We start from the raw sequence: 24,834 nt of genomic DNA, 5'->3' as shown, positions 1-24,834 counted from the left end.
ATTTATTTAAATTTAGATTATTTACACTTAGGACGGGGACCTTGATTTGGCTGCAGGCGGAGTCTGGCTGCAAAAACCCTCTTTATTCCGAGTATAAAAGGGGGATGGGGGGGAAACAGGAGCCCCCAGGACACAGGGATGAGGGTCTGTCCCCAAATGTCCCCTGGGGTCACAGAGCTGGAGTCACACCCTGGGAGTGAGGGGCAGTGATTGCGGGACGGGGGGTGCACCTGGTCCCAGGATGGTGTCACCCCCGGGATGGTGTCACCCCCGGCCGGTGTCACCCCAGGCTGGGGTCATACCCCCGGGGTGGTGTCACCCCCGGGATGGTGTCACCCCCTGGCCAGTGTCACCCCTGGGTGGCAGCGGGTCCCCGCAGGTGCTGGTGCCACAGCAAGGGTACCTTTCCTGGATCCATGGGACAGTGACACCCATCAGGGCACCCACCCCAGCAAAGTGCTCCCAGCGCAGCTGCCACCTGCTCAGGGACATCCTGCTGTCCCCAGCTGTCCCCATGTCCCAGCCACCGGCAGCGTCCCATGGTCCTGGCCACCACCCTGGAGATGTGACCATGGGCACCTTCACACCTCCCTGGGTGATACCCCAGGATGGGGGTGACATGGTGCCGATGCAGGGTGACAAGCCGGGTGACATGGAGGTGGAGGGGAGGGGTCAGTTCTTGAACATGTCACACAGCAGCTTCTCCATGGGGGTGTTGCCGATGGTCCGGCGGAAGAAGAGCAGCTCCACGCGCTCCGAGGAGATGAAGCGCAGCGCCGGCAGCAGCAGCAGCAGCTTCCCGAACCTGGGGGACAGAGTGGTGGCCGTGGGCGGGTGTCACCACCCCCGGTGTCACCTCTGGGGACGTGGGGACAACGATACCTGACGGGTTGCCCGGGGTAGTGCGAACGGTTGTGCTGGCCCAGCATCACCTGCGACTGGTCCTGCAGGTTCTCCACCTGCTCCGGGTCCTTCAGGCCACGGGTCTCTGCGGGGACAAGGGGGTGACGGAGTGGGGTGGGGACATGGGGACATAGGGATGGGTGGCGGTGGGTGCTGGTGGGTCCCCTCACCTGGTTTGAAGAGCACCACGGCCTTCATGCAGGCGAATTCGGTGGGGTCAACGGCCAAGGCCTTGAAGCGGCCGAGGGTCTCCTGCAGCGCGCGGACGTCCAGGGCGGCGGGCAGAAGCTTGCCCGGGGCCGGCTCGGGGACAGCCAGCAGGGGACAGCTCTCCAGGGGCATGGACCACTGGATGGCACAGAGCAGGAACAGCTCGCTCCACGCTTCTTCCAGCAGGATCACCTGGGGACACGGGGGGAGCCCCAAAAACCCCCGTCACCCCCAGAGCCACCACAGTTGGTTGGGCTGAAGAGCATCATCTGGAGGTGGGACCCCAAGACCCTGAAAATTGAGATGCTCCAGCCAGCCCCATCCCACTGATTGCCTACACTTTTTGGGGGTCCCCATTGCTCCATGGAGGGGTCCCCAAGCCCACCTGGTCACGGAAGGGCAGGTTGGAGAAGACGGGCAGGTTTTTGGCCCATTTCACGGCCATGAAGAGGAGACGCGCAGAGGTCTCGTAGACGTTTTCGGGGCTGGCCACCGGGTACGGTGCCACCTGGTATTCACCAGCCGTCCGCTCCGGCTCGCTGCCCATCACATCCACCGTCTCATCGGCTGCTGGGATGGAAGAGGACGCTGGTGGTGACCTCACCGTGGGGACCACCTGCCCGTCCCCTCCCTGCCGGTGGACACCCACCGTCCTCAGGCTCCAGCTTGGCGCACGTCTCTGCCGTCATCAGGCTGGCCATGAAGCGGTGGTTGGTGGGCGGCGTGGGCGCTCGGGGACCTGGGGTGACGGCGACGGTGGCAGCGGGACCGTGGGGAGCTGGGCAGGGGGTCGGGGGGACCTCCCGGGTGGTGGCCACGTGCTCGGGGGGTAGCTCGGTGTCCAGCTCGATGCTGTCCAGCCGGACCTGGGCCGTGCTGCGGGGCTGGCGCTCGTTCTGCACGGCTGCAGGGACACGGCGGCATCAGCACCGGCCACCCTGCTGTCCCCCTGCCATCTGTGACTGTGTGTCCCCTCCCACCCGTCTCACCGTCCTTGTTCATGCCGGCCTGCAGGCACTTCTTGAGCCGGCAGGCCTGGCACTGGTTGCGATGGGCTTTGTCCACCGGGCACAGCCCCGTCCCCGCCTGGCACCTGTGGGGAGAGGTGACACGCTGGGGTGGCCCTTGTCCTTCAGGGGTGTCCTACCTGCAGGGCTGACACGTCCTGGGGGTGCTTGGTCCCTCTTGGGTGTCTCTTCCCCCCACCACAGGTGTCCTCCACACAACAAGTGCCCTGCCCCAATGGGCACCCTGTCCCCAACAGGTGTCCTGTCCCAATGAACACCCTGTCACCGGTGGGTGCCCTGTCCCTTCCATGGCTGCATTGTCCCACTCAACACCCTGCCCTGATGGGTGTCCTGGCCCCGTGGGTGCCCTGGACACCCCCCTCATGAAGTGCCTGTCCCCTGGTCCCTGCACTTCTGGGTTCACGTTCCCCTGGGTCCCTGCCCCGCTGGGTGCCCGTCCCCCGGGTCCCTGCCCCACAGGGACCCCTTGGCCCCGTCCCCACCTGTAGATGAGCTTCCTGCGGACGCTGCGCTTGAAGAAGCCGCTGCAGCCGTTGCAGGCGTAGATGCCGTAGTGCTTCCCGCTGCTGGTGTCCCCGCACACCTTGCACAGCAGCACGGGGCTCAGCGCCTTGCCGGGCGCCGGGCTCAGCCCTGCGGGAGCAGAGCCGCCGCGGTCAGGGTGACTTGGGACACCCCGATGTCCCTTGTCCCTCCCACCTGTCCCCGCTGCCGCTCAGCAGGCTGGAGACGGGGGGTGGTTTCCCTCTCTGCTGGTCCAGCTCAGGGACATGGACCCCAGCGCCTGGGATGCTGCAGGATGAGGTTTCACGAGACTTTTAGAAAGGCATGAAACGTTGTCTCTAGGAATGGAGACACCAGGTGTCCCAGTGAGGAGACACCGGGCGTCTCAGAGAAGATCCACTGCCAGGGACTGGAGGTGTCTTGAAGAAGGGCCACGGCTGGGAACGCTGGGCATCCCAGCAAGGGACTGTGGACATCCCAGAGAAGGGTCACAGCAGGGGACCGTGGGGATCCTGGAGAAGGGCTGGGGACCAGAGACATCCAGGAAAGGATTGTGGCTGAGGACTACGGGCATCCTGCAGAAAGGCCATGGCGGGGGACCACAGGGATCCTGGAGAAGGACCAGGATGAGGACTGTGGGCATCATGGAGAGCGTTGGGGTTGGGAACTGCAGGAGCCCTGGCCCAGGGAAGGATCTCAATGGAAAAAAGGTGATAGCTGAGAACCCCAGGCATCCAGGAGAAAAGCCATGATGGGGACCCTGGGTATCTTGGAGAAGAACCATGATGAGGACCCCAGGCATCCCAGATAAGGACCGCAGTGGGGAACCCAGACATCTTAAAGGACCATGATAGGAACCCCAAGAATCTTGGAGAAGGACCACGATGAGGACCCCAGCCATCCCTGAGAAGAGCCATGACGGGGACCCTGGATATCCTGGAGAAGGCCCATGATGGGAACCCCAACCACCCTGAAGAAACACCCCGCCAGCCACCGCGGTCCCACCCTGTTGCACCCGCTCAAGCAAAACCTCTTACCGGTGGGACTATCATCCAGCCCAGCGCTCACCACCGACCCCGCCGGCGACGCGGCCATCGCTGACCCACCGTTCCTGACCTGGCCCTGTCCCCGTCCCCTCCCTTGGGCTGCCCCGCGGTGGGTGCCCCGGGCTCCGGTGAGGTGGTGGGTGCTCCGGCGAGGTGGTGGGTGCTCTGGTGGCTCTGCGGGCAGCGGGGCTCTTGCCTTGCTCTCTTCAAGGCAGCTTAGCGGCGGGCGCTGTGTAAGCAGCCGCCTCTTTGTCACCCTCTTAATCTTTAGTGTCTGCGCAGGGCGGGGGGCGGGGGGGGGTGGATGGATCAATCAGCCACGCGATGAAGAATTAAAAAGGTGCTGAGCCCCAGCCCTGTAACCCTAAACCCTGCGACACCCAAGCCACTTCCCCCATCCCCCGCCCCGTGTCACCATGGGCCAGTGTGGGGGTGTCACCCTGACACCACGTGTGCCCCCCACCTAGCACTGAGAGGCTGAGATTGCGGCGTGGGTGGGAGATGGGGCTCAGGGGAGGGACCCCCCATGTTTCCCCCCAGATTGGGACCCACCAGGTCCTATAAGCGCATAAGCCCTTTGCTAAGGCGGTTAGAGGGGAATAACGAAAAGTGGTAATTAAGGGGGGTAATTTCCCTGCCCCAAGTAATTAATTACCGGCCCTGATGGCAAGGGGAGGGGGGATGCTCAGTACCCCCCCCGCAAGCGGCTTAGCCCCTGCAGTCAGCACAGAGCACCCCCCGTGCCTCAGTTTCCCCTGATGGGGGGTCACAGGGCCCCCCCCCCGAGCATTGGGCCGGGGTTGCTGACACGGCAGCGGGTGGGGGCCAGGTGGCCCCCGGGGTTACGCAACTGCCGCTAAACCCTTGCTGTGACAGGGCAGCACAATTTGGGATTTGAGGGCTTTAGCTGCTAAACCCCCCCTGCCCAGCTCAGGGGGATGGTGGGTGGCCACTGTCACCTGGCTCGGGTTGTCACCAGGGATGCGCTGGGCTGTGGTTGGGGGTCCCCAGTTCCCTGTGTCCCTCCTGGGGGGCTCAGCCTGCAGCCCCAGGGTTGTCGCTGCCGCCTGTGGTCCCTGTGGAGGTGTCCCAGGCAACGGGAGCTGGCAGCGGGTCCCTGCTGAGGCTGGTGGCAGTGACACTGCTGGATCTGGGGACTGGGGGGGTCACCTGTTTGTCACACCCACCTGCTGCTTGGCTCCATCCCCCTGCCTGCAGCATCTCTCCACGTTCTCCTGCCTGCAGCATCGCTCCACGTTCTCCTGCCTGCAGCATCGCTCCACGTTCTCCTGCCTGCAGCATCGCTCCATCACCCCCTCTCCGCATCCTCCCTCCATCCCTGCCTGCACCATCGCTCCATCCTCACCTGCATCACGGTTCCCCCACCCTGCCTGCAGCCCCCTCCACCCCCAGGTCCCCCCGTCCCCCTGGGGTGCCCCGTCCCACGCCGCAGCCCCCGTGCCGCCTCAGGCCCCAGCCCTGACCCAGATCTCTGACAGCCGCCATCTGCGGCAGCGGCCGCCCTCCTCCCTCGGCAGAATTATGACGCTGGGCTAATGCGGCAGGAGCAAGCTGTCACCTCGCCCTGCCCGGCCCTTGCCGCTGACTTCCTCATGTGGTTCTTTTTCTGGGGTTCACTGTCGGCACAGGAGAAATACTTGAAGCTTCAGCACCAGCGGCTCTGCCAAGTGCTGCAGTGTCTCGCTGGAGTCGCTCTCTTGCTCCTCGGCCACCATCCTGGTGCAAAAACCTCACCTGGGACCAGGGCAGCGACCGTCCCCTGTGCTGGGCGCTGGGGAGGCCAAACCGTGGATCCTGGGGTCAGTTTTGGGCCCCTCACGCCAAGAAAGGCCTTGAGGTGCTGGAGCGAGTTGAGAGAAGGGAACGGAGCTGGGGAAGGGGCTGGAGCACAAGTGTGATGGGAGCGGCTGAGGGAGCTGGGGGTTCAGCTGGAGAACAGGAGCTGAGGGGAGACCTTCTGATCTCTGACCTGCCTGAAAGGAGCTTGGAGCCAGGGGGGGTCGGGCTCTGCTCCCCAGGAACAAGCGCCAGGACCAGAGGAAACGGCCTCAAGTTGCGCCAGGGGAGGTGGAGGTTGGATCTTGGTGGAAAACCAATGACAGAATGTCAAACTGTCCCTGAACTGCCAGACCAAGGCCACCCCAAAAACCTCCGTGCTCAGCTCCCCACAGGCTCCCCCCAAAACCCAACAGCCCATTGGCAGCTGGTGACCGAGCCTGCGACTGGGGCAGTAGGTGTGGGGGGAGGCAGGGAGGTGTTGTCCCCAAAACATTGTTCTTTGCCCGGTGTGCATGCAAATCAGCCAAATTCTGCACACAGAGATGAGATATATTTATTTTATTAGAGTTGCACAAGTCTGGATGCTGGACCAAACTAGCATCCCAGCAATGTAGAAGTCTCAGTCATTTATACAAAATCTTATTACTATATACATGCCCTCAGGGCAGTCCTGTAGGGCTGATTGGTTACAACATTTCTATACAAGTTATATAGCATTAGTCTTTCTACACATGCTCAGTGAATAGAAGTCTCCTGGAGGTGGGTACCCTTCAACGAGGAGGTGTGGGTCTGTATTAAAATGACATTATAATGAGCAAAGTTTACTTCCGCCCGCCAAACTTAGCAGTAATCGCTAATTAATCAACTGTCCGTGGTTGACTTCTCACTCCCAGGATAGGTTTTGTTCTGCAATTGGAAGTTAATTATTGCTAGACATCTCATTTATTGTTAGTCTGATATTAACTTTCCAGTAGGATTCATGGTCAAGGCTTTTGGCCTATCCAGGAGGGTTTTGGGGAGTGTCAAGGCGCCGTTTGAGGCTGATGTCACTTGTTCCCCTTCCTTGAGCCTCGTGAGCTGCTGTCACACCTGCTCATTATCAGTGCTTCGTTAGCAGGGGTTTTTTTCCCTGCCCCTCCCTGTGGCAGCACAGGCTTTGGGCTTAGGTTCCTCCTGGTTCTGGGGGTGGGAGCAGAGTGGGGGCTCCCCTGGGGGTGCAAATGCTGTCTGGCTTTTCTGTGACGGGTGCTGGGGGTGAGTTTGGCTCCTGTCCTGTCCCCGGAGATGAGTGTTCTCCTCCGTTTGGGCCCCGCGGCGCTGGGGGAGCCCAGCTTGTTTGACTCCCCTACAAGCAGCAGCCTCTGGGGTTCAGTCTCCTGGGGGGGGTTTTGCATCCTGATAGTTGCACCTCGATCGTCCCCCTCTGTCTTTAGATACCCAAAGGTGAAAACCTGTCCCTAGGAGATGACCTGGGTGATGAGGGTGAATTAAAATCACCACTCGCCTCACTGGTTTCCCCTCCAAGAAGCGTGTCTGCAGGGCTGGGGGGGACTTTGGGGTTCTCTGAGGATGTTTGGGGGGTATTGGGAGGTCTGGGGGGGGGCAGGACAAGCCTCGGAGAGGGGACGGGGATGCGAGACCCCCTACAAGCATCCCTGCACCCTGCGCGACGTGCTGTCAAGGCCAGAGCCTTGTTTTTCCTGGGCCTGAAAGGGATCGAATCCACAGCACCAGGGGAAGTTTAGACCGAACATCGGGAACGATTTCTTCCCAGAAAGGGTTGGAACAGGCTGCCCAGGGCAGTGCTGGAGTCACCATCCCTGGAGGGGCTGGACAGACGGACATGAGGTTCTCAGGGACGTGGCGTAGTGGTGGACTTGGTAGTGTTGGGGTAACGGTTGGACTTGGTGATTTTTAAAGGTCTTTTCCAAGCAAAATGATTCTATGACGGCTGCTGAAGCAGTCCTGCATTTCCAAGCCCCAGGAGGTGCCCAAGGCAGCGGCGTCCGAGCCGTCGGCTGCTGGACAGACGGTTTGGTTTGCGGTCCTGCTGCATCTCTGAGCTGTGTGTAACACGGGCGGTCGTGTCTGCGCTGCTGGGGAAAACCTATAGTGGTAAACCGGGGAATACGGGGCTGGAGCTGTGCCTGTGGGGTGGCCAGCGGGGCTCAGTCTCGGGCACTTCTCCTGCCTTGGCACTTCATGCATGTGCCGATGTGGATTCCGGTGTCCCTTCGCTGTCTCTCTCGGGCACCAACCAGCTGCAGGACAGGTCACACTCGCCTTCACCACATCCATCACAACCGGCATTAGCGGTTCCAGTGTCACCAAGTCCTCGGGGGACACCTCGGGAGAGCCTTCGGGCATCATTCCACTTTATTCCACTCCACTCTGTGCGCTGCCTTGGTTGTTGAGCTCTTGGCAGCATTAATTAGCTAACTTAGCCTCAAGAGAGGCGAGTGCTTTGCCCAGCTTGGAGCAAATGTTATTTTGCCCCGGGAAGTTTCTCTGGGTTTTGATTTGTTTCCTGCACATGGACTTGGTGCTTATCCACAGCCTGGCGCTGGTGTTTGTGCTGGGGAAGGGAGAAATTCCTTTAGAGGTTATCGATGCTGGAATTCAAACTGCCCAGGGCAGCACAGAAGTGGGGAGGTAAAGTCAGGAGAGGCACCTCACATGGTGTTAAGTCTCAGAACTGCTGGTAATAATTCACTTTTCCCCCCTTGTAGTGCTCAGGCTTCCTCAGCTTCGCCACGTTCCCCAAACACAGCGGGGAAATACACAGTATAAAGTGTTCCCCATGCACATACAGCCACGGCTGCTGTCACCTGCCGCCCCAGCAGCACAAGGCTTGTGCCAAATGGCACACAGGGGCAGGTTTGTGTTCGGGCTGTAACAATCCTTGTTGGGGCTGGACTTGACCCATCTCTTGGCTGGGGGGTCTGTGCTGGGCTGGCAGGGGCTGCACGTCTAGAGAGGGACCCCCCAAAAAAATGCCCAAATGGCAGCAGCTGTTTCCAGGTACCATAAGAGCATCATCAGTGTGTCCCATCGGACGAACCCACAGCTCCTGCTCTCTGGCAGCGCTCGCCGCAAGGTGCCATCAAGCGCACATGGTGACAGCCGAGAGCCACAGTGTCTTGTGCTCTGCTCCAGGATCCTTGACGACTTTACGGGTCTTTTCCAACCTCTATAATTTGGCAATTCTTAGAGGCAGTTGCACTGTGACCCCCCCCAGCAGCATCACCCCAGCTCAGAGCGACCTGAAGCCTCAGGGGGCTCAGCACCCCTCTCAGTGAGGAGCAGGTCCAGCACGGGGACACAGAGCAATGGTTTTAAAGTAAAAGAGAGGAGATTCAGGCTAGACATAAGATAATTGTTGGCCCTGAGGGTGCTGAGAGCCTGTCCCAGGTTGGCCAGAGAGGTGGTGGCTGAACCATCCCTGGGGACATCCCAGGCCAGGCTGGACGGGGCTCTGAGCAACCTGAGCTGGTGCAGATGTCCCTGCTCATGGCAGGGGGGGCACTGGGGGAGCCGGAAGGGCCCTTCAACCCAAACCCTTCTGTGATTCTACTCTCTGCTTTTATGAGAGATGACGGAGGCTGTGGCAGAGCCAGGACTGTCACCTGGAGCACGGCCCCCGTGAGGTGGAGCACAGAATATCTCAAGTTGGAAGGGACACATCAGGATCGTCAATTCTCCCTCCCTCTTCCCCACAAGTCTCAAATGTTCAGCCCTGTTGGGGGCACAGTAAAGGCAGGAGCGACATGGGGTAAAGCACACAAAATAAAGCATCAGACTCTGAATTCAAGAAAATATTTTACTGTGGAGGTCGGATACAGACAGCGCTCTTCAAACGGCTTCCAGAGGCTCCAGTTGCGAAGATAATCAGCACGGGAGCAGGATGCGGGGTGCTCACACAGCACAGGACTCTGCACCCCCTTTTCCCCACCCCTGCCCTCACCTCATGCCTTCTCCTTCGGGACCCCCAGGCCAGCCCCAGCCACTGCTGTTCCACAGCAGAGGATCCAGCAGGAGCACAAAGAGGCTGCACGGCTCCCACAGGTAAGAGATGGACACACTGACACCCGGAGAGCACTTTACACACAGGTTAAGGCAGGGGAGAAAATAAACAGCGTCAACAAGAAAGATGTTCCCACCTCCTCTGTTTGCAGCACCCGCCCCGCCTCTGTGCCCAAACTTAACGTTTCCAGTGGGATTAGCAAAATAATTGCAACTTTAAGAAGTGCAATTATTATTTAAGAAGAGGAAAAACCCAGCTAGGGCTTTTCTGGAGTTCGTTGTGTTTGGGGTTTGGCTACAAACCCTGCAGTTCGGTGCCAGTGGGACATTAAGTCTCTGGTTTGGTCTCAGCTCCAGCTTAGGCAGAGCTTGACCAAGGGCACCAGGTCTCAACCTTGAGCAGAGCAGGAGAGCAGCACAAAGCCAGGCTGCGAGAATTAACCAGTTAGTAGAATCTTGCTCTTCTGGGAGAAAGTGGCATTCAGCAGTCACTCATCTTCTGTATGTATTTTTCTCTTAAAGAAGCAGCTTTCCCGTTCCAAACCTTGTTACTAAGAATCAAAGTCCAACGACTTACTTTTGGGGGGTAATTAATTAGGCTGGATATATTCTTTATCTTCCGTTTAGTTGAACAGGACAAGTTATCCTTTTTATTTAATGAGTGAGTAGAAACATGCAAAGTGTAGGAAGTGTAAAGACGGACTTGCTCAAGTTAGAAAAAGTTCCTTTTATTTTAGATGTAAGGGAGCATGAACTAAATTCAGGCTCAATGTGTATTTAGTTAAATTAAAAGGGTAACTCGTCCCATTCGACAAGTCATGTATGGTGTAGGAAGCGTCAGGATGGATTCAGGTGCGAGATGGACTCAAAGTTGGAAAAAGTTCCTTTTAACTTCTTTGATGTAATGGAGCATGAACTAGATTCAGGCTCAACATCTATTTAGTCGAATGGGACAAGCTATCCTTTTTATTTGATGAGTGTAAATATGCACAGTGTAGGAAGTGTGTAAAAATGGATCCACCCAAGTTGGAAAAAGTTCCTTTTGTTTTTGTGATGTTTGGTTTTGGTTTGTTTGGGTTTTTTTAATGTAATGGAGCATTAACTAAATTCAGGCTCAATGTGTGTATAGTTAAATAAAAAGGATAACTTGTCCCATTCAACAAGTGTGAGTCCAAACACGCAAGGTGTAAGAAGTGTCAAGATGGATTCACCCAACTTGGAAAAAGCTCTTCAGATGTGATGGAGTGTGAATTAAGTTCAGGCTCATTGTGCCGGTGCCCACGCAGCGATATTGATGATAACGCTAGAGCAACAGGTGGGCTCTATGATCTTAGAGGTCTTTGGCACCCAAATGACTCTGTGGTTCTCTGACCGACCTCGGCAGCTCAGGATCAGAGTCCTCGAGCAGAGTCACCGAGCGCTCGGGAGCTGGAGCCGCCTCCAGCCAGAGGTAGAAATGGGGACAAAAGCGGCAAAAACGTCACCACAGAGCACCCTAAACATCACTGACCCTCACCCCCAGCACCCCTCTCTCTCCCCACAGCTTTTGTCCCCAAGGATGCGCTTCCCCGGGTGCGTTCTCACAGAACCGACGTCCCGTGGGTCCGGCGGATCTTCGACACCCCCGAGGTGAGGGGGGGCAGCAGATCTTCTCGGTGCTGCCCCATTCCCCCTGCCTGGCACTGGGGGCCAGCTAGAAGAGCCCCCCCCTCCCAGGGAGGCAGGAGCCCCCCAGTGCCAAGGAACTTTGTTCTTACCCCCACCCAGCAGTCCCAATCATAAGGGGCCCCCCCAGACCCCCACTCACAGGGGGCCCACCCAGTCACCTCCCCCAGGGGGATACCCCCCCATCACAAGCCACCATTTGAGAGCATGAAACCCATCCCGCACCCAAGATAAGTTCGCACAGATTCTCTAGCCCCCTAATCAAGACAAAAAAACCCCTCATACTCACCCCCCAGAGCTCCTTCTTTCTCCAGTGGTTGTTGATCCTCTTCTTCATCCAGGCGCCTGAAAAAGAAAAAAAATTAATAAATTTAAAATAAAAATCTAAAAGAAAATTTAAAAAAAATAAAAATAAAAATTTAAAATTAAAAATAAAAATTAAAAATAAAAATAAAAATTTAAAATTTAAAATATAAATGTAAGAATAAAAATAAAAATTAAAATATCGATTTAAAAATAAAAATTTAAAATTTAAAATATAAATGTAAGAATAAAAATAAAAATTAAAATATCGATTTAAAAATAAAAATTTAAAATTTAAAATATAAATGTAAGAATAAAAATAAAAATTAAAATATCGATTTAAAAATAAAAATTTAAAATTTAAAATATAAATGTAAGAACAAAAATAAAAATTAAAATATAGATTTAAAAATAAAAATTTAAAATTTAAAATATAAATGTAAGAACAAAAATAAAAATTAAAATATCGATTTAAAAATAAAAATTTAAAATTTAAAATATAAATTTAAGAATAAAAATTTAAAAATTTAAAATATAGATTTAAAAATTAAAATTTAAAATTTAAAATAAAAATTTAAAGTAAACATTAAAACAAACATTAAAATAAAAATTTTTTAAAAATAAAAATTAAAAACCCCAGCCTCAGCACCAAAAAGAAAAAGAATAAACACACACTAAAGGTACAAGCCTCATCTCCTGCCTCCAGGAACCTGAAAAAAAGTTGCATACCGCAGGCCTCTGCGTTCTTCTTGGTTTTCCTCTTCTTCTTCCACACACCTGCAAAAATAGGAAAAAAAAATAATAAAACTAAAATTAAAAAGTTAGACACAACAAACTACAGGCAAAACCACCAAACGCTCACCCCAAGGGCACCTGTCACCAGGAACCTGCAAAAAACCTGAGGTTAACCACCACCAAACACACCCAGCCCTGGCGGGGGGCACTAAACTGCACCCACAAACAGTCCGACACAACTCACACTCACGCCAGGGGCTCCGGCCTCTGCAAATCAAAATCATTTAGAAAACCACTCACACAAAAAATACACGCACAAAACCTCACCCCACACACAAACCAAAGCCCAGCCCTCGGTATGGGGTTCCTAGACTGCAGCCCCCGCTTGGGGGACAACAAGGGAAAAGAAAAAGGGGAAGGGAAAAGAAAGGGGGAAGGAAAAAAAAGTGGAAGAAAAAGAAAAGTGGAAGGAAAAAAAGGGAAGAAAAAAAGGAAGGAAAAAGAGAAGAAAAAAGGGGGAAGGAAAAAAAGGGGGAAGAAAAAAAGGGGAAGGAAAAAACCGGGAAGGAGAAAAGGGAAGAAAAAAAAAGGGAAGAAAAAAGGGAAGAAAAAAAAAGGGAAGAAAAAAGGGAAGAAAAAAAAAGGGAAGGAAAAAAGGGGAAGGAAAAAAGGGAAAGAAAAAAAGGGGAAGGAAAAAAGGGAAAGAAAAAAAGGGGAAGGAAAAAAAGGAGAAGAAAAAAAAAGGGAAGGAAAAAAGGGGAAGGAAAAAAGGGAAAGAAAAAAAGGGGAAGGAAAAAAAGGAGAAGAAAAAAAAAGGGGGAAGGAAAAAAACAAGGGGAAGGAAAAAAAGGTTTTGTAGGGACGGTGCCGTTGGCTTCTGGGAAAACAAGGGGACTTTTGGGACTGTTTATAGTAAAGTGAAAGAGGATGTTGATGTCCATTAAAGGAATGTGCCTGGTTGCTTTAATCGAGACTTTTAATTGAGTATGCTCGTCCTTTGAATATTCCATCTTAGCATCGTTAAAACTATCAAGCACTTAATTTATTTTAGCCTCCTGTTTGTTTTCATTATAATGTGCATATGTTCCTCTTAACTTGACGTTTTCCTGTTGCTCAGGCATCTGAGACCAGAATCGCGTTCAAATTTCTGGCGTAATGCTTCTCGTACATAATTACGCACAAAAATAAAGATCATGTGGCATTGATTATGTCCTCCTCTTGGAGACCGGCTGAGAAAGTTCTAATTTTATAGTAGTTTAAGGGTATATTGTATATGCAAACCTCTCTCTATGTAGCACGGGGAATAATGGTTATATCAGTGTACCCCTGCATTCTGCAGTATAAGTAGCTCATATATGCAGTTATTAAAAGAAAAAAAATATGCAACTCAGTCTTGTAACAAACCTTCCGGCCGCCCCGTTGCTGCGCTGGGCAGAGCTGGATGTACCGAGGTGGACAGCAAAGAGATTTCTAAATGTCACCCCTCGTTTCTTTCCCAGCTTTCGGCGTCGGATGGGACATCCCGATCGGAGGCTTTCTGCTGTCCCTACGGCTTGTCGGGGACATCCCCAAAGATGGAGAGGGATTTGGGGCAGGAAACGGAGCATCCCTCTGATGGAGCCAACAGGATGCCGGCAGAGCCCTGGCAGGGAAAAATAGGTGAAGATGCTCGAAAGAAGGGACAGAAATTCTAATAATGAGGCTTGAAAACACAGAGGCTGATGCAGGGGTTGTTGGGCTCTGGCTGAGAACGGCCACGCTCGTGTCGGCGGTGACGAGGCTCCATCAGCTGCTGGCGGCTCATCGAAAAGCAAAGTCCCGGGGGGGCCGGTGGCACCGGTCAGGGTTGGTCCCCCCGGAGAGGATGGGAAGAGCCCAGAGCAGGGTCCTAAATGAGCCATTTTGTACCCGTCTCTCATCTCCGGCTTCTGCTGAGTTTTCTAAACAACTTCCCCCAAAAAGCTGACGGTATTTATCTCTTGCCCAGGAATGGGGGGTCCCGGCACCCTGGAAAAGCCTGGGTTGTGCCTTCCCTCTCCTGCGCCCCCGAGGACCTTTGGGTGCCATTGGTCCCCAAACGGGAGCCCAAGGGCAGATGGCTCCTGCTCCCATGGGGATATAAAGGCTGGAGGAGCAGCCCCGGCTACTTTTTGGCACTTTTTCTCAGGGGTGTTTTGCAGATGATGCAGAGGAAACAACAGCTCATCCCCTGCCCCTGCTTTAGAGCAGCTTGTCCCACCTTGCAGCAGTGCAGAACCAGCCTGTTCCCCAGTGTCATCCTTTGGAAGAGCCACCAAGGCTTCCATACCTCACCCACCAGCCTCTCCAGGGCGCCTGGGCACCACGGGATAAAAAGAGATAAAGCTACTGGAGAGTGTCCAGAGGAGGCTACAGAATTGGTGAAGGGTTTGGAGGGGAAGCCGCGTGAGGAGCGGCTGAAGTCCCTGGGTTGGTTCAGCTGGAGCAGAGGAGACTGAGGGCAGAGCTCATGGGGCTGCAGCTTCAGCAGGGGAGCAGGAGGCGCAGGGCTGAGCTCTTCTCTCTGTGACAGTGACAGAACCCAGGGAACGGCAGGAACATGTGCCAGGGAGGGTCAGTTGGACATGAGGAAAAGGTTCTTCACCCAGAGGTGCTGGACACGGGAACAGGCTCCCCAGGGAGGTGTCACGGCCCCAACCTGACAGTGTTCAAGAAGAGACTGGACAACGTCCTCAGACACACGGTGTGACCTGTGGGGTTGTCCTGTGCAGGGACAGGAGCTGGACTCCATGATCCTGGTGGGTCCCTTCCAGCTCAGGACATTCTATGGTTCTACGTCTGTCCTGCTCTTCCCGAGCTGGAGGGCAGTGAGAGAGAGGGGCAGCTTCTTCACGTCTGATTTCTCCAGACTGAAGCCTGAAAACGTTCAGAAGACAGCCTGCCTCCATCCTCCCTGCCTGCTGCATGGCTCCGTCCATGGCAGCGGGTCCCTGCTGAGGCTGGTGGCAGTGACACTGCTGGATCTGGGGACTGGGGGGGTCACCTGTTTGTCACACCCACCTGCTGCATGGCTCCATCCCCCTGCCTGCAGCATCGCTCCACGTTCTCCTGCCTGCAGCATCGCTCCACGTTCTCCTGCCTGCAGCATCGCTCCACGTTCTCCTGCCTGCAGCATCTCTCCACGTTCTCCTGCCTGCAGCATCGCTCCACGTTCTCCTGCCTGCAGCATCTCTCCACGTTCTCCTGCCTGCAGCATCGCTCCATGCTCTCCTGCCTGCAGCATCGCTCCACGCTCTCCTGCCTGCAGCATCGCTCCATCACCCCCTCTCTGCATCCTCCCTCCATCCCTGCCTGCACCATCGCTCCATCCTCACCTGCATCACGGTTCCCCCACCCTGCCTGCAGCCCCCTCCACCCCCAGGTCCCCCCGTCCCCCTGGGGTGCCCCGTCCCACGCCGCAGCCCCCGTGCCGCCTCAGGCCCCAGCCCTGACCCAGATCTCTGACAGCCGCCATCTGCGGCAGCGGCCGCCCTCCTCCCTCGGCAGAATTATGACGCTGGGCTAATGCGGCAGGAGCAAGCTGTCACCTCGCCCTGCCCGGCCCTTGCCCACAGCTTTGGTGCCTCCAGACCCTTCAGCAGAGCTTCACCCATGGGTGAAACAACCCCCCGGTGCCTGATCCAGGGGTGCTGGGACACCTGCACCCCAGGGTGCCAGCCCACCCGTGGGTGACACAGGGCACCCGGTGTAGGGGGACGCCAGGGAGCGGCTGGTGTGGTGATACGTGCTGAGTCGGCTAATTTGCCTGTTCCCTCCTCATCGTCGGGTAAAAGCCAGCTCCGGAGCTGGGATTTGGGAGGGAGATTAGCCAGGCCAACCATCTGCTGCCGGCCAATCATCGGCACGCCTAGGAAAGCCAATAATTACAAAAATATGGTTTCCCACCCTGATTCTCCATTACACCCAGCTGGGTGCTGTCCCCAAGGTGAGGTCCCCATGGAGCAGCACCCTGTCCCTCTGCTGGGGCTGAGCACCCAACCCCAGCACCCAGCGGGGCTCCCCCTGTCCCGGTTTGGGGAGCACCTGAGCAGGCCCGACACCACGGCTGAGGGGCTGCGGGGTGGGCTGGGGGTGAAGGAGCAAACGTTAAAGCCCGCAGCGGGGTTGTGACTCGGCTCGGTGACAGATGCTGGGGCAGATGCCACTGGATTACCCAGCCTAAAACCTCGGGATCTGCTCCTCTCCCTCCCCAGCAGGCAGAGAGGGTTTAATTACTAATTTACTAATTAACCAAAGATGCTGGTGACGAGCTTGAAACTTGTGGTCAGGAGCAGCCCCAAGGCTCCAGCCACCCTAATCCCACTGGCCATGGAGAGCTGGCGGGTGCACTCTGCCCTGGGGACAGCTCAGTGGGGACATCGGGTGACCCAGGAAGGCACCACTGTCCTGGCAGCTCCTGCGGTGACAGCATGGGGTCATGGGGACCAGGAGGAGACAACAGGGATCAAGGGGAGATGGTGGGGACCAGGAGCAGATGATGGAGACCAAGGAGAGATGGTGGGCACCATGAGGGGGCATCAAAGATCAGGAGGGGATGGTGGGGACCAGGAGGAAACAATGGTGACTGAAGGGAGGTGGTGGGGACCAGAAGGAGATGCTGGAGGCCAGGAGGAGCTGATGGAGATGAAGGGGAGATGACAGAGACCAAGATGGGACAACAAGGATCAAGAAGGGATAATGGGGATGAGGAGGAGGTGATGGGGACTGGGAGGGGATGGTGGGGACTAGAAAGGGACACTGGTGACAAAGAGGGGCCAAAGGAACCTAAAGGGATGATGGGGACCAGGAGATGATGATGCTCATGCCCAGGGGCAGCTAGTGAGGAGCAGGAGGGGATGATGGAGAGCAGGAGGGGACACTAGGGACCAGAAAGGGGATGGTGAGAACCAGAGGGTACATCAGGAGGGGACACTAGGGACCAGAAAGGGGATGGTGAGAACCAGAGGGTACATCGGGAGGGGACAACAGGGACCAGGGGAGGATGGTAGGAATCAGGAAGGGACAAAATCAACGAGAAGAAGACACGAAGGTCTGGGAGGGTATAAGAGGGCTGTGGGACTGGAGCTGGCTGGGAAGGGTTAATGTGGCTGCCCCAAGCTGAGCATGTCCCCAGGCTCTGGTTTCAGCTGTAATTAGCTCTTGTTTATTGGAGACTCCTTGATAAATGATGCCGTGGAGGTCACCTGGTGACAGAAGGTGACAGCTCCCACATCACCCACCCCAAGCCCTGCCAAAGCCTTCGCTGACACCCCAGAGCAAGGATTAAAATTTAATGTGGCTCTGGAGCTGACCCCAGGCACGCACCGCCCCGGGGACACAGGGATGGGGACAGGTTGGTGGCCGTCCCTTGGGCCACCTGCAGGGCAAGAAGTGTTTTGGCACCAAGAGGTGGTTTTGCATCAGTCTGGTGGCCACCAGCTATCGGTACGTCATGGCCACAGGGCCATTTTGTGACTCCTTTGGGGTCATCCAAGGGGTCTGGTGATGAAATGTCACATCAGGTTGAGTTTGTTCCCCTAGGACTGGCCTCGGGATGCCAGAACGGAACAGGCTGGCTGCCACGGTGGGGCTGGTTGGTGGGGTCCGGGCACCAGAAGAGCTCTGTGTGGGTGCCAAGAGCCACCGCGGTGCCCACTGGGGAGACCTAAGGTCTTGCCCCATGGCACCTGTCAACCACAGACCCAGGGATGGGAGCTGACCAGTGCTGAGTCTGGTGGTGCAGGGGTACTGGGGGGCTGCATGGGCTAGAGGTGGGTGCTGTCAGGGGTGGGTGCTGTCAGGGGTGGGTGCCATCAGGGATGCGTGCTCAATAGGGCCAAATCCTGCATACTCTGCCCTTTCCTCAGCACCCCTGGGTGCTCAGCACCTGGAGGAGATGACCCCTTCTCAAAGAGTTTCCACATCCTTGGAAAGCCAAGCTGTGCCCAAGCCACTGGGGATGGGGGATGAGCCAGAGGGTCAGTGATGCTGCTGCTGTCCCCAGGACACTGGTGGCCCTGAGACACGGGCGGGTCTGCAGGCAGTGACCAGGGCAGCGAGCACCATAGCATTCTTCCTCTCTGAGGGGCTACCGGGCCAGCACTTCAACGTGGTCCCTGATGGGACCTGTTCCTGCCTCTGGCTGGTGGGGCACGCACAATGTCTATTGCGGTGATGGGGAGAGCATCCACCTGGAAGGTAAGCCCCAGCAGGTGGTCATAGCATGAGGACATCCCTGTGCAAGGGACACGGGGCACAGTGATCCCTCTGCCCCACAGGCAGCTCGGGGATGTCTCATCTGGGATCGTGTCCAAGCACGGCAAGAGCCACCACCTGCAGATGTGGGGTCCGGCCAGGGTGCTGCGAAAGTGACAATGTGGGTGAGGGACACACGGGGATGGAAGATCCTTAACCTGAGGATCGGCGGCATGATGGTGCCTCTGGCATCGCTCTTGAGTGGCAACGGATGGTTTGTATGGAGAGGTTGTGCCCACCCTGTGGATTTTTTGTTGTTTTCACTTTCACTTCTGTTTCCCAGCAGCTCCTTTCCCCGAAGCCGCCGCTGAGCGACGTCCCAGCCCTGGTGCAGCCACCCCCTCCTGCCCCCGCAGCAGCAGCTGCTCTTCGCTCCCCGGGGCCTCTTGCAGGACACGCACTTTTGCACGTGTCCTGCAGCTCCTGCACTCCAGAGACTTTCCAGGGTCTCCCACCCCAACTGCCTCGTTCTGTTCCCAAACTTAATATTTCCAGTGGAATTAGCAAATTAATTGCAACTTTAACAAGTGGAAACACCCGCCCAGGGGTTTTCTGCACCTTGTTCTGTTTGGGGTTTGGCTTTCAGCCTTTCTCCGCCTCCTGTGTGTCAGGAAGGATGTAAGATCGAGTTTCATCCCAGCGCCTGCTGAACCACCCATCCCCTGCATTTCCGTCAGCCCCTGGAGGAGCGAGCAGCCCGGCTCTGTCACCGGCTCTGTCCCAAAGAAAACAATGCTACAAGCCTCCTCTCTCATCGGTGCTGGAGCTGCAAGTCTTGCAGGTGCTGCAAGTGCCAGCCTGGTAAGCACGCTCCCATCTCCGCACCCCATTGCACGCAGCTGCCTGGACCGCGGTCAGCCCAGGACAGGGAGGGGAAGATGGACAGGGCTTGTCCCGGGACGGCTCCAGCTCACAGGCGTTGGGCAGGACGGGTGACTTTTGCCCGAGCCCTTGTGCCTGGCAGGATCCATCCCGGGCAGGGTGTGATGGCAGGTGGGACCCTGCCCTGGCGCACGGGCAGGACGGCACGAGCACGGCGCTGACACCCCTTTTCTGTTCCTCTCTCCTTGCAGGTGTCGGGAAACACTGTAAGTAGGAGCTTGGTGAGACCTGCACCTGCATTTTTGGGATATAGGGGGTGTTCGAGGTGATGAGACTGGTTCTGCTGCCTCCTGACCTTTGCTCCCCAATGTGTTTGGTAGAGGGAGTATGTGGCGCTGAAGTTTCTGTTCACCAAGAGCATCCCCGGTCACGGGGACATCTTCGAGGAGGTGTCAGAGAGTGAGTTGCAGCCTGGGGACATCTTGCTCTTCCCCATGGACAGAAACACTCCCATCGTCAGCAGGATCCTCTTCAAACACGCAGCCGTGTACTGCGGGGATGGAGAGGTCATACACTTCCAAGGTAAGCACCCGATGCCCTGCTGCCGTTCAGGTTGTGATGATGGCCAAAGTGTGACCAGCGGCTGCAGTGACCAGGCCAGGATGATAGGCGGCTCTTGCTTTTCCAGGTGCCGGCACTCCGAACAGCAGTGGTCTGATCAGCAGTCAGACGACTCCCGGTCTGATCAGCAAACAAGGCTACACAGCCCTGAAAAAAGACAGGGGAAAGTGCCAGATTTACCGGAAAAAAGGTGGTGTTGATCTCAAAGCCTTCAAGAGCAGACTCAACAAGGCGATGAACAGCGAAGCCAAGTATTCCTTTTATAAAAACAACTGCATCCACTTCGCCCTCTCCCTCCTGGGCTTGGAGGAGTTCTACTCCAAACTGGTGAGCACGGAGCTGGTGTGACGGCCGCGGTGGGATGGCTCCTGCACCCCCCCAGCCCTGCGTTTGCATCCTGACCTGATTCCCCCTGGGGTGCCCGTGGGCGGTGGGGACAGCGGTGGGGACAGCGGAGCCCCCTGCACATGGACAGCTTTCTCTTGCAGGTGCAAATCCAAGAAGAAGGTGGCAGCAGCCGTAGCAGTAGGGCTGTGAGTATCCCCATGTCAGCCCCCCTGGCAGGGTTTGGGGTCCCTGGGAGGGCTCTGGGGTCCCTGGGAAGGCTGAGTCTCGAGGAGGACTGGGGTCTCCAAAGGGACATGGGATCCCACAGGATGACCTTGGGGTCCTGAGAGGCCAGTGTCCTCAGGAGGAATGTGGGGCCCCTCCGAGGGCTCTGGGGTGTGGGAGGGCTGGGGTCCCTAAAACGGCTAAGGGCCACAGGAGGGCTGTAAGGTCCCCAACAGGGCTGTGAGTTCCTCCAGCAGGTTATGGGTTTTCCCAGCGGGGCTGTGGTGTCTCTCAGGAGGTTTGGGGGTCCCAGCAGGGCTGTGGGGTCTCTCGGGGGGTTTTGGGGTCCCTAGAAGGGCTGTGGAGTCTCTCACAGGGTTTTGGGGTCCCAGCAGGGCTGTGGGGTCCCCAGCAGGGCTGGGCTCCAGCTGCCAGCGCTGCCAGGGGACCCATCCGCACGGGCTGGGAAGGGCAGGGCAGGGGCTCAGGGGACCGTCCCCCCTTTCCAGGACATCTGAAGCCCCTGCAGCCCGGTGGGGCAGGGGAGCAGCCACACGGCGTGAGGGGTGGCAGCCCCGTGTCCCCCGAGGATGATCCCCCCGACCCACAGAGGAGCCTCAGCATCACCCCGCGCACCCAACGCCTCGGCACAGGGAAGGAGCTTTGCTTTGGGAGGGTGGGGGACGTTGCTTTCTGCTGCCTGGCGCTTAATTGCCATGCACTAATCAGATGCTCTATTAAAATTTGCTGCCTGAAATGTGCCCGTTTTGCCTTCCTGCCTCAGTCCTGCCTGATGGACTGAGAGAGCTGCCTGGCTTCCACCAGCATCTCGGGGCTTCTTAGCTACCCAGGATAACAATGACTGAAACACTGGTCAATATCAGTAACTACCGCTGGAGAACAGTAATAACAGAAACAATCAGCATCTCTATAATAAAATAAATAATACAGTGCAAAACATAACTTCTGGTGACTGTTTGGTGGGAATGGTGGCATGTCTGTGAGGATGCCACCTTGGTGGGAGTGGTGGTATGCTCCTGAAGATGCCACTTCTGGGGACAGCGGTGTCCCTGGCAGGATGCGGGGTCAGTGGGGACATTGGCATCCCCATGAGGACATCAGCCCTGCGGGGATGGCTGCAATGCCACGAGGATGCCCTATCCATGGGCACAAGAAAGAGAACCCTTCCATGATGCCCTCCCTGAGCTGGGAAAATGCCACCACTGATGTCTTTTCTAAGGGACATCCATCCCCACCAAAGAGAAAGGACCTGCAAGGCCACGTGCACCCATTGCTGCTGTTGTGGCACCCATGGGACAATGCTGGGCCAGAGCCACCATGGCCAGAAGGTCCCAGGGGCTCCTTGGGGTGGCCCTGCAGACGGTGGCAGGGCTGTGGCCCCGCTCCTCCTGCCGGCAGCGCCGCCTGGAACCCGAGCCTGAGCATGGGCTTGGGGTTGGGTGGCAGCACCATTCCGATGCCCTTCCAGGGAATGAGGCTGTGCCAGCCCTGTGGCATTTGTGCTGTTGTCACTTTCACTTTGCGGTTCCCAGCAGCTCCTTTCCCCGAAGCCGCCGCTGAGCGACGTCCCAGCCCTGGTGCAGCCACCCCCTCCTGCCCCCGCAGCAGCAGCTGCTCTTCGCTCCCCGGGGCCTCTTGCAGGACACGCACTTTTGCACATGTCCTGCAGCTCCTGCACTCCAGAGCCTCTCCAGGGTATCCCCCAACGACCTCCCCCTGTTCCCAAACTTAACATTTCCAGTGGAATAGGCTAATTAATTGCAACTTTAAGAAGTGGAAACACCCGCCCAAGGCTTTTCTGCACTTTGTTCTGTTTGGGGTTTGGCTTTCAGCCTCTCTCCGCCTCCTGTGTATCAGGAAGGACGTGAGGTGGGGTTTGGGCCCAACGGCTGCTGAACCACCCATCCCCTGCATTTCCCTCAGCCCTTGGAGGAGTGAGCAGCCCGGCTCTGTCACCGGCTCTGTCCCAGAGAAAACAATGCAACCAGCTGCTGCTGCCATCATTGGTGGCATTGCAGGTGCTGTAACCATTGCAGCTGCTGGCACTGGCCTGGTAAGCACGCTCCCATCTCAGCACCCCATTGCACGCAGCTGCCTGGAACGCGGTCGGAACAGGACAGGGAGGGGAAGATGGACAGGGCTTGTCCCGGGACGGCTCCAGCTCGGAGACGTTGGGCAGGACGGGTGACTTTTGCCCGAGCCCTTGTGCCTGGCAGGATCCATCCCGGGCAGGGTGTGATGGCAGGTGGGACCCTGCCCTGGCGCACGGGCAGGACGGCACGAGCACGGCGCTGACACCCCTTTGCTGTTCCTCTCTCCTTGCAGGTGTTGGGAAACACTGTAAGTAGGAGTTTGGTGAGACCTGCACCAACATTTTGGGGATCTGGGGGATGTTGGGGGGCGATGAGGCTGGTTCTGCCACCTCCTCACCTTCCCTCCCTGTGTGGTTCATAGACCACCAGATTTCTGCTGTTCAAGAGCGTCCCTGGGCACGGGGAGATCTTCGAGGAGGTGTCAGAGAGTGAGTTGCAGCCTGGGGACATTGTGCTCTTCCCCATGGACAGAAGCAATAACACCATGGTCCAGGTTATCTTCAAACATGCAGCTGTGTACTGCGGGGATGGAGAGGTCATACACTTCCTGGGTAACTGTCACAAGCCCTGGTTTCTTTCGTGTTGTGTTTGTGGCCAAAGTGTGGCCAGTGGCTGTGGTGGCCAGGCCAGGGTGATGGGCGGCTCTTGCTTTTCTAGGCACGGACACTCCGAACAGCAGTGGTTGCAGATCCATTTCTAAGTCTCGCGGTCAGATTGTCAAGTCAGGCTACAAAGCCCTGAGAAATGAAAGGGGTCAATGCCAAATTTACCGGAAAAAAGGTGGGGTCGATCTCAATGATTTCCATAGTAGAGTCAGGAGGGCAATGAACAGCAAAGCCGAGTATAACGCCTGCACAAACAACTGCATCCACTTCGCCCTCTCCCTCCTGGGCTTGGAGAAGTTCTCCTCACAACTGGTGAGCACGGAGCTGGTGTGACGGCCGCGGTGGGACGGCTCCTGCACCCCCCCAGCCCTGCGTTTGCATCCTGACCTGATTCCCCCTGGGGTGCCCGTGGGCGGTGGGGACAGCGGTGGGGACAGCGGAGCCCCCTGCACATGGACAGCTTTCTCTTGCAGGTGCAAATCCAAGATGAAGGTGGCAGGAGTCGTAGCAGTAGGGCTGTGAGTATCCCCATGTCAGCCCCCCTGGGCAGAGTTTGTGGTCCCTGGGAGGGCTCTGGGGTCCCTGGAAAGGCTGAGTCTCGAGGAGGATTGGGGTCCCCAAAGGGACATGGGATCCCACAGGATGACCTTGGGGTCCTGAGAGGCCAGTGTCCTCAGGAGGAATGTGGGGCCCCTCCGAGGGCTCTGGGGTGTGGGAGGGCTGGGGTCCCTAAAATGGCTAAGGGCCACAGGAGGGCTGTAGGGTCCCCAACAGGGCTGTGAGTTCTGTCAGAGGGTTTTGGGTTTCCCAGCAGGGCTGTGGCATCCCTCAGAGGGTTTTGGGTCCCCTATTAGGGCTGTGGGGTCCCTCAGGGGATTTTGGGGTCCCAGCAGGGCTGTGAGTTCCTCCAGCAGGTTATAGGTTTCCCAGCAAGGCTGTGGTGTCTCTCGGGGGGTTTTGGGGTCCCAGCAGGGCTGTGAGTTCCTCCAGCAGGTTATGGGTTTCCCAGCAAGGCTGTGGTGTCTCTCGGGGGGTTTTGGGGTCCCAGCAGGGCTGTGGTGTCTCTCGGGGGGTTTTGGGGTCCCAGCAGGGCTGTGGGGTCCCCAGCAGGGCTGGGCTCCAGCTGCCAGCGCTGCCAGGGGACCCATCCGCACGGGCTGGGAAGGGCAGGGCAGGGGCTCAGGGGACCGTCCCCCCTTTCCAGGACGTCTGAAGCCCCCCCAGCCTGGCAGGGCAGGGGAGCAGCCACACGGCGTGAGGGGTGGCAGCCCCGTGTCCCCCGAGGATGATCCCCCCGACCCACAGAGGAGCCTCAGCATCGCCCCGCGCACCCAACGCCTCGGCACAGGGAAGGAGCTTTGCTTTGGGAGGGTGGGGAACGTTGCTTTCTGCTGCCTGGCGCTTAATTGCCTGCGCTAATCGGATGTTTTATTGGACTTTGCTACTTGAAACGTGCCTGATTTTGCCTTCCTGCCTCAGTCCTGCCTGATGGGCTGAGAGAGCTGCCCGGCTGCCACCAGCCCCTCGGGGCTTCTTAGCTGCCCAGGATAATAATGACTGAAACACCGACTGATATCAGTAATTACCACTGGAGAACACTAATAACAGAAACAATCAGTATCCCTATAAT

At 56.7% G+C, this 24,834-nt stretch overlaps 1 protein-coding gene across 1 annotated transcript; it reads right to left on the bottom strand.

Moving 5' to 3' along the window:
* Positions 1-672: 672 nt before the first annotated feature.
* NR2E3 (nuclear receptor subfamily 2 group E member 3) lies at positions 673-3,740 on the bottom strand. Its single transcript, XM_065641838.1, has 8 exons — positions 3,683-3,740; positions 2,624-2,774; positions 2,103-2,206; positions 1,763-2,017; positions 1,499-1,680; positions 1,074-1,305; positions 883-988; positions 673-805 (listed from the first exon to the last, which is right to left on the bottom strand). Exons 1-8 carry the CDS (start codon positions 3,738-3,740, stop codon positions 673-675), a joined length of 1,221 nt encoding a protein of 406 aa, XP_065497910.1.
* Positions 3,741-24,834: the final 21,094 nt, after the last annotated feature.

The sequence above is a fragment of the Caloenas nicobarica genome, chromosome 10 (assembly GCF_036013445.1).
Source record: "Caloenas nicobarica isolate bCalNic1 chromosome 10, bCalNic1.hap1, whole genome shotgun sequence".
Lineage (NCBI taxonomy): Eukaryota > Metazoa > Chordata > Aves > Columbiformes > Columbidae > Caloenas > Caloenas nicobarica.
This window is presented reverse-complemented; position numbering and strand designations above follow the sequence as displayed.

Coding starts and splice junctions, on each gene's coding strand:
- NR2E3 (XM_065641838.1), bottom strand. CDS start 3,740: ATGGCCGCGTCGCCGGCGGGGTCGGTGGTGAGCGCTGGGCTGGATGAT. Junction 2,775..3,682: donor GCTGGATGATAGTCCCACCG/GTAAGAGGTTTT, acceptor CTGCTCCCGCAG/GGCTGAGCCCGGCGCCCGGC. Junction 1,681..1,762: donor CAAGCTGGAGCCTGAGGACG/GTGGGTGTCCAC, acceptor CCATCCCAGCAG/CCGATGAGACGGTGGATGTG.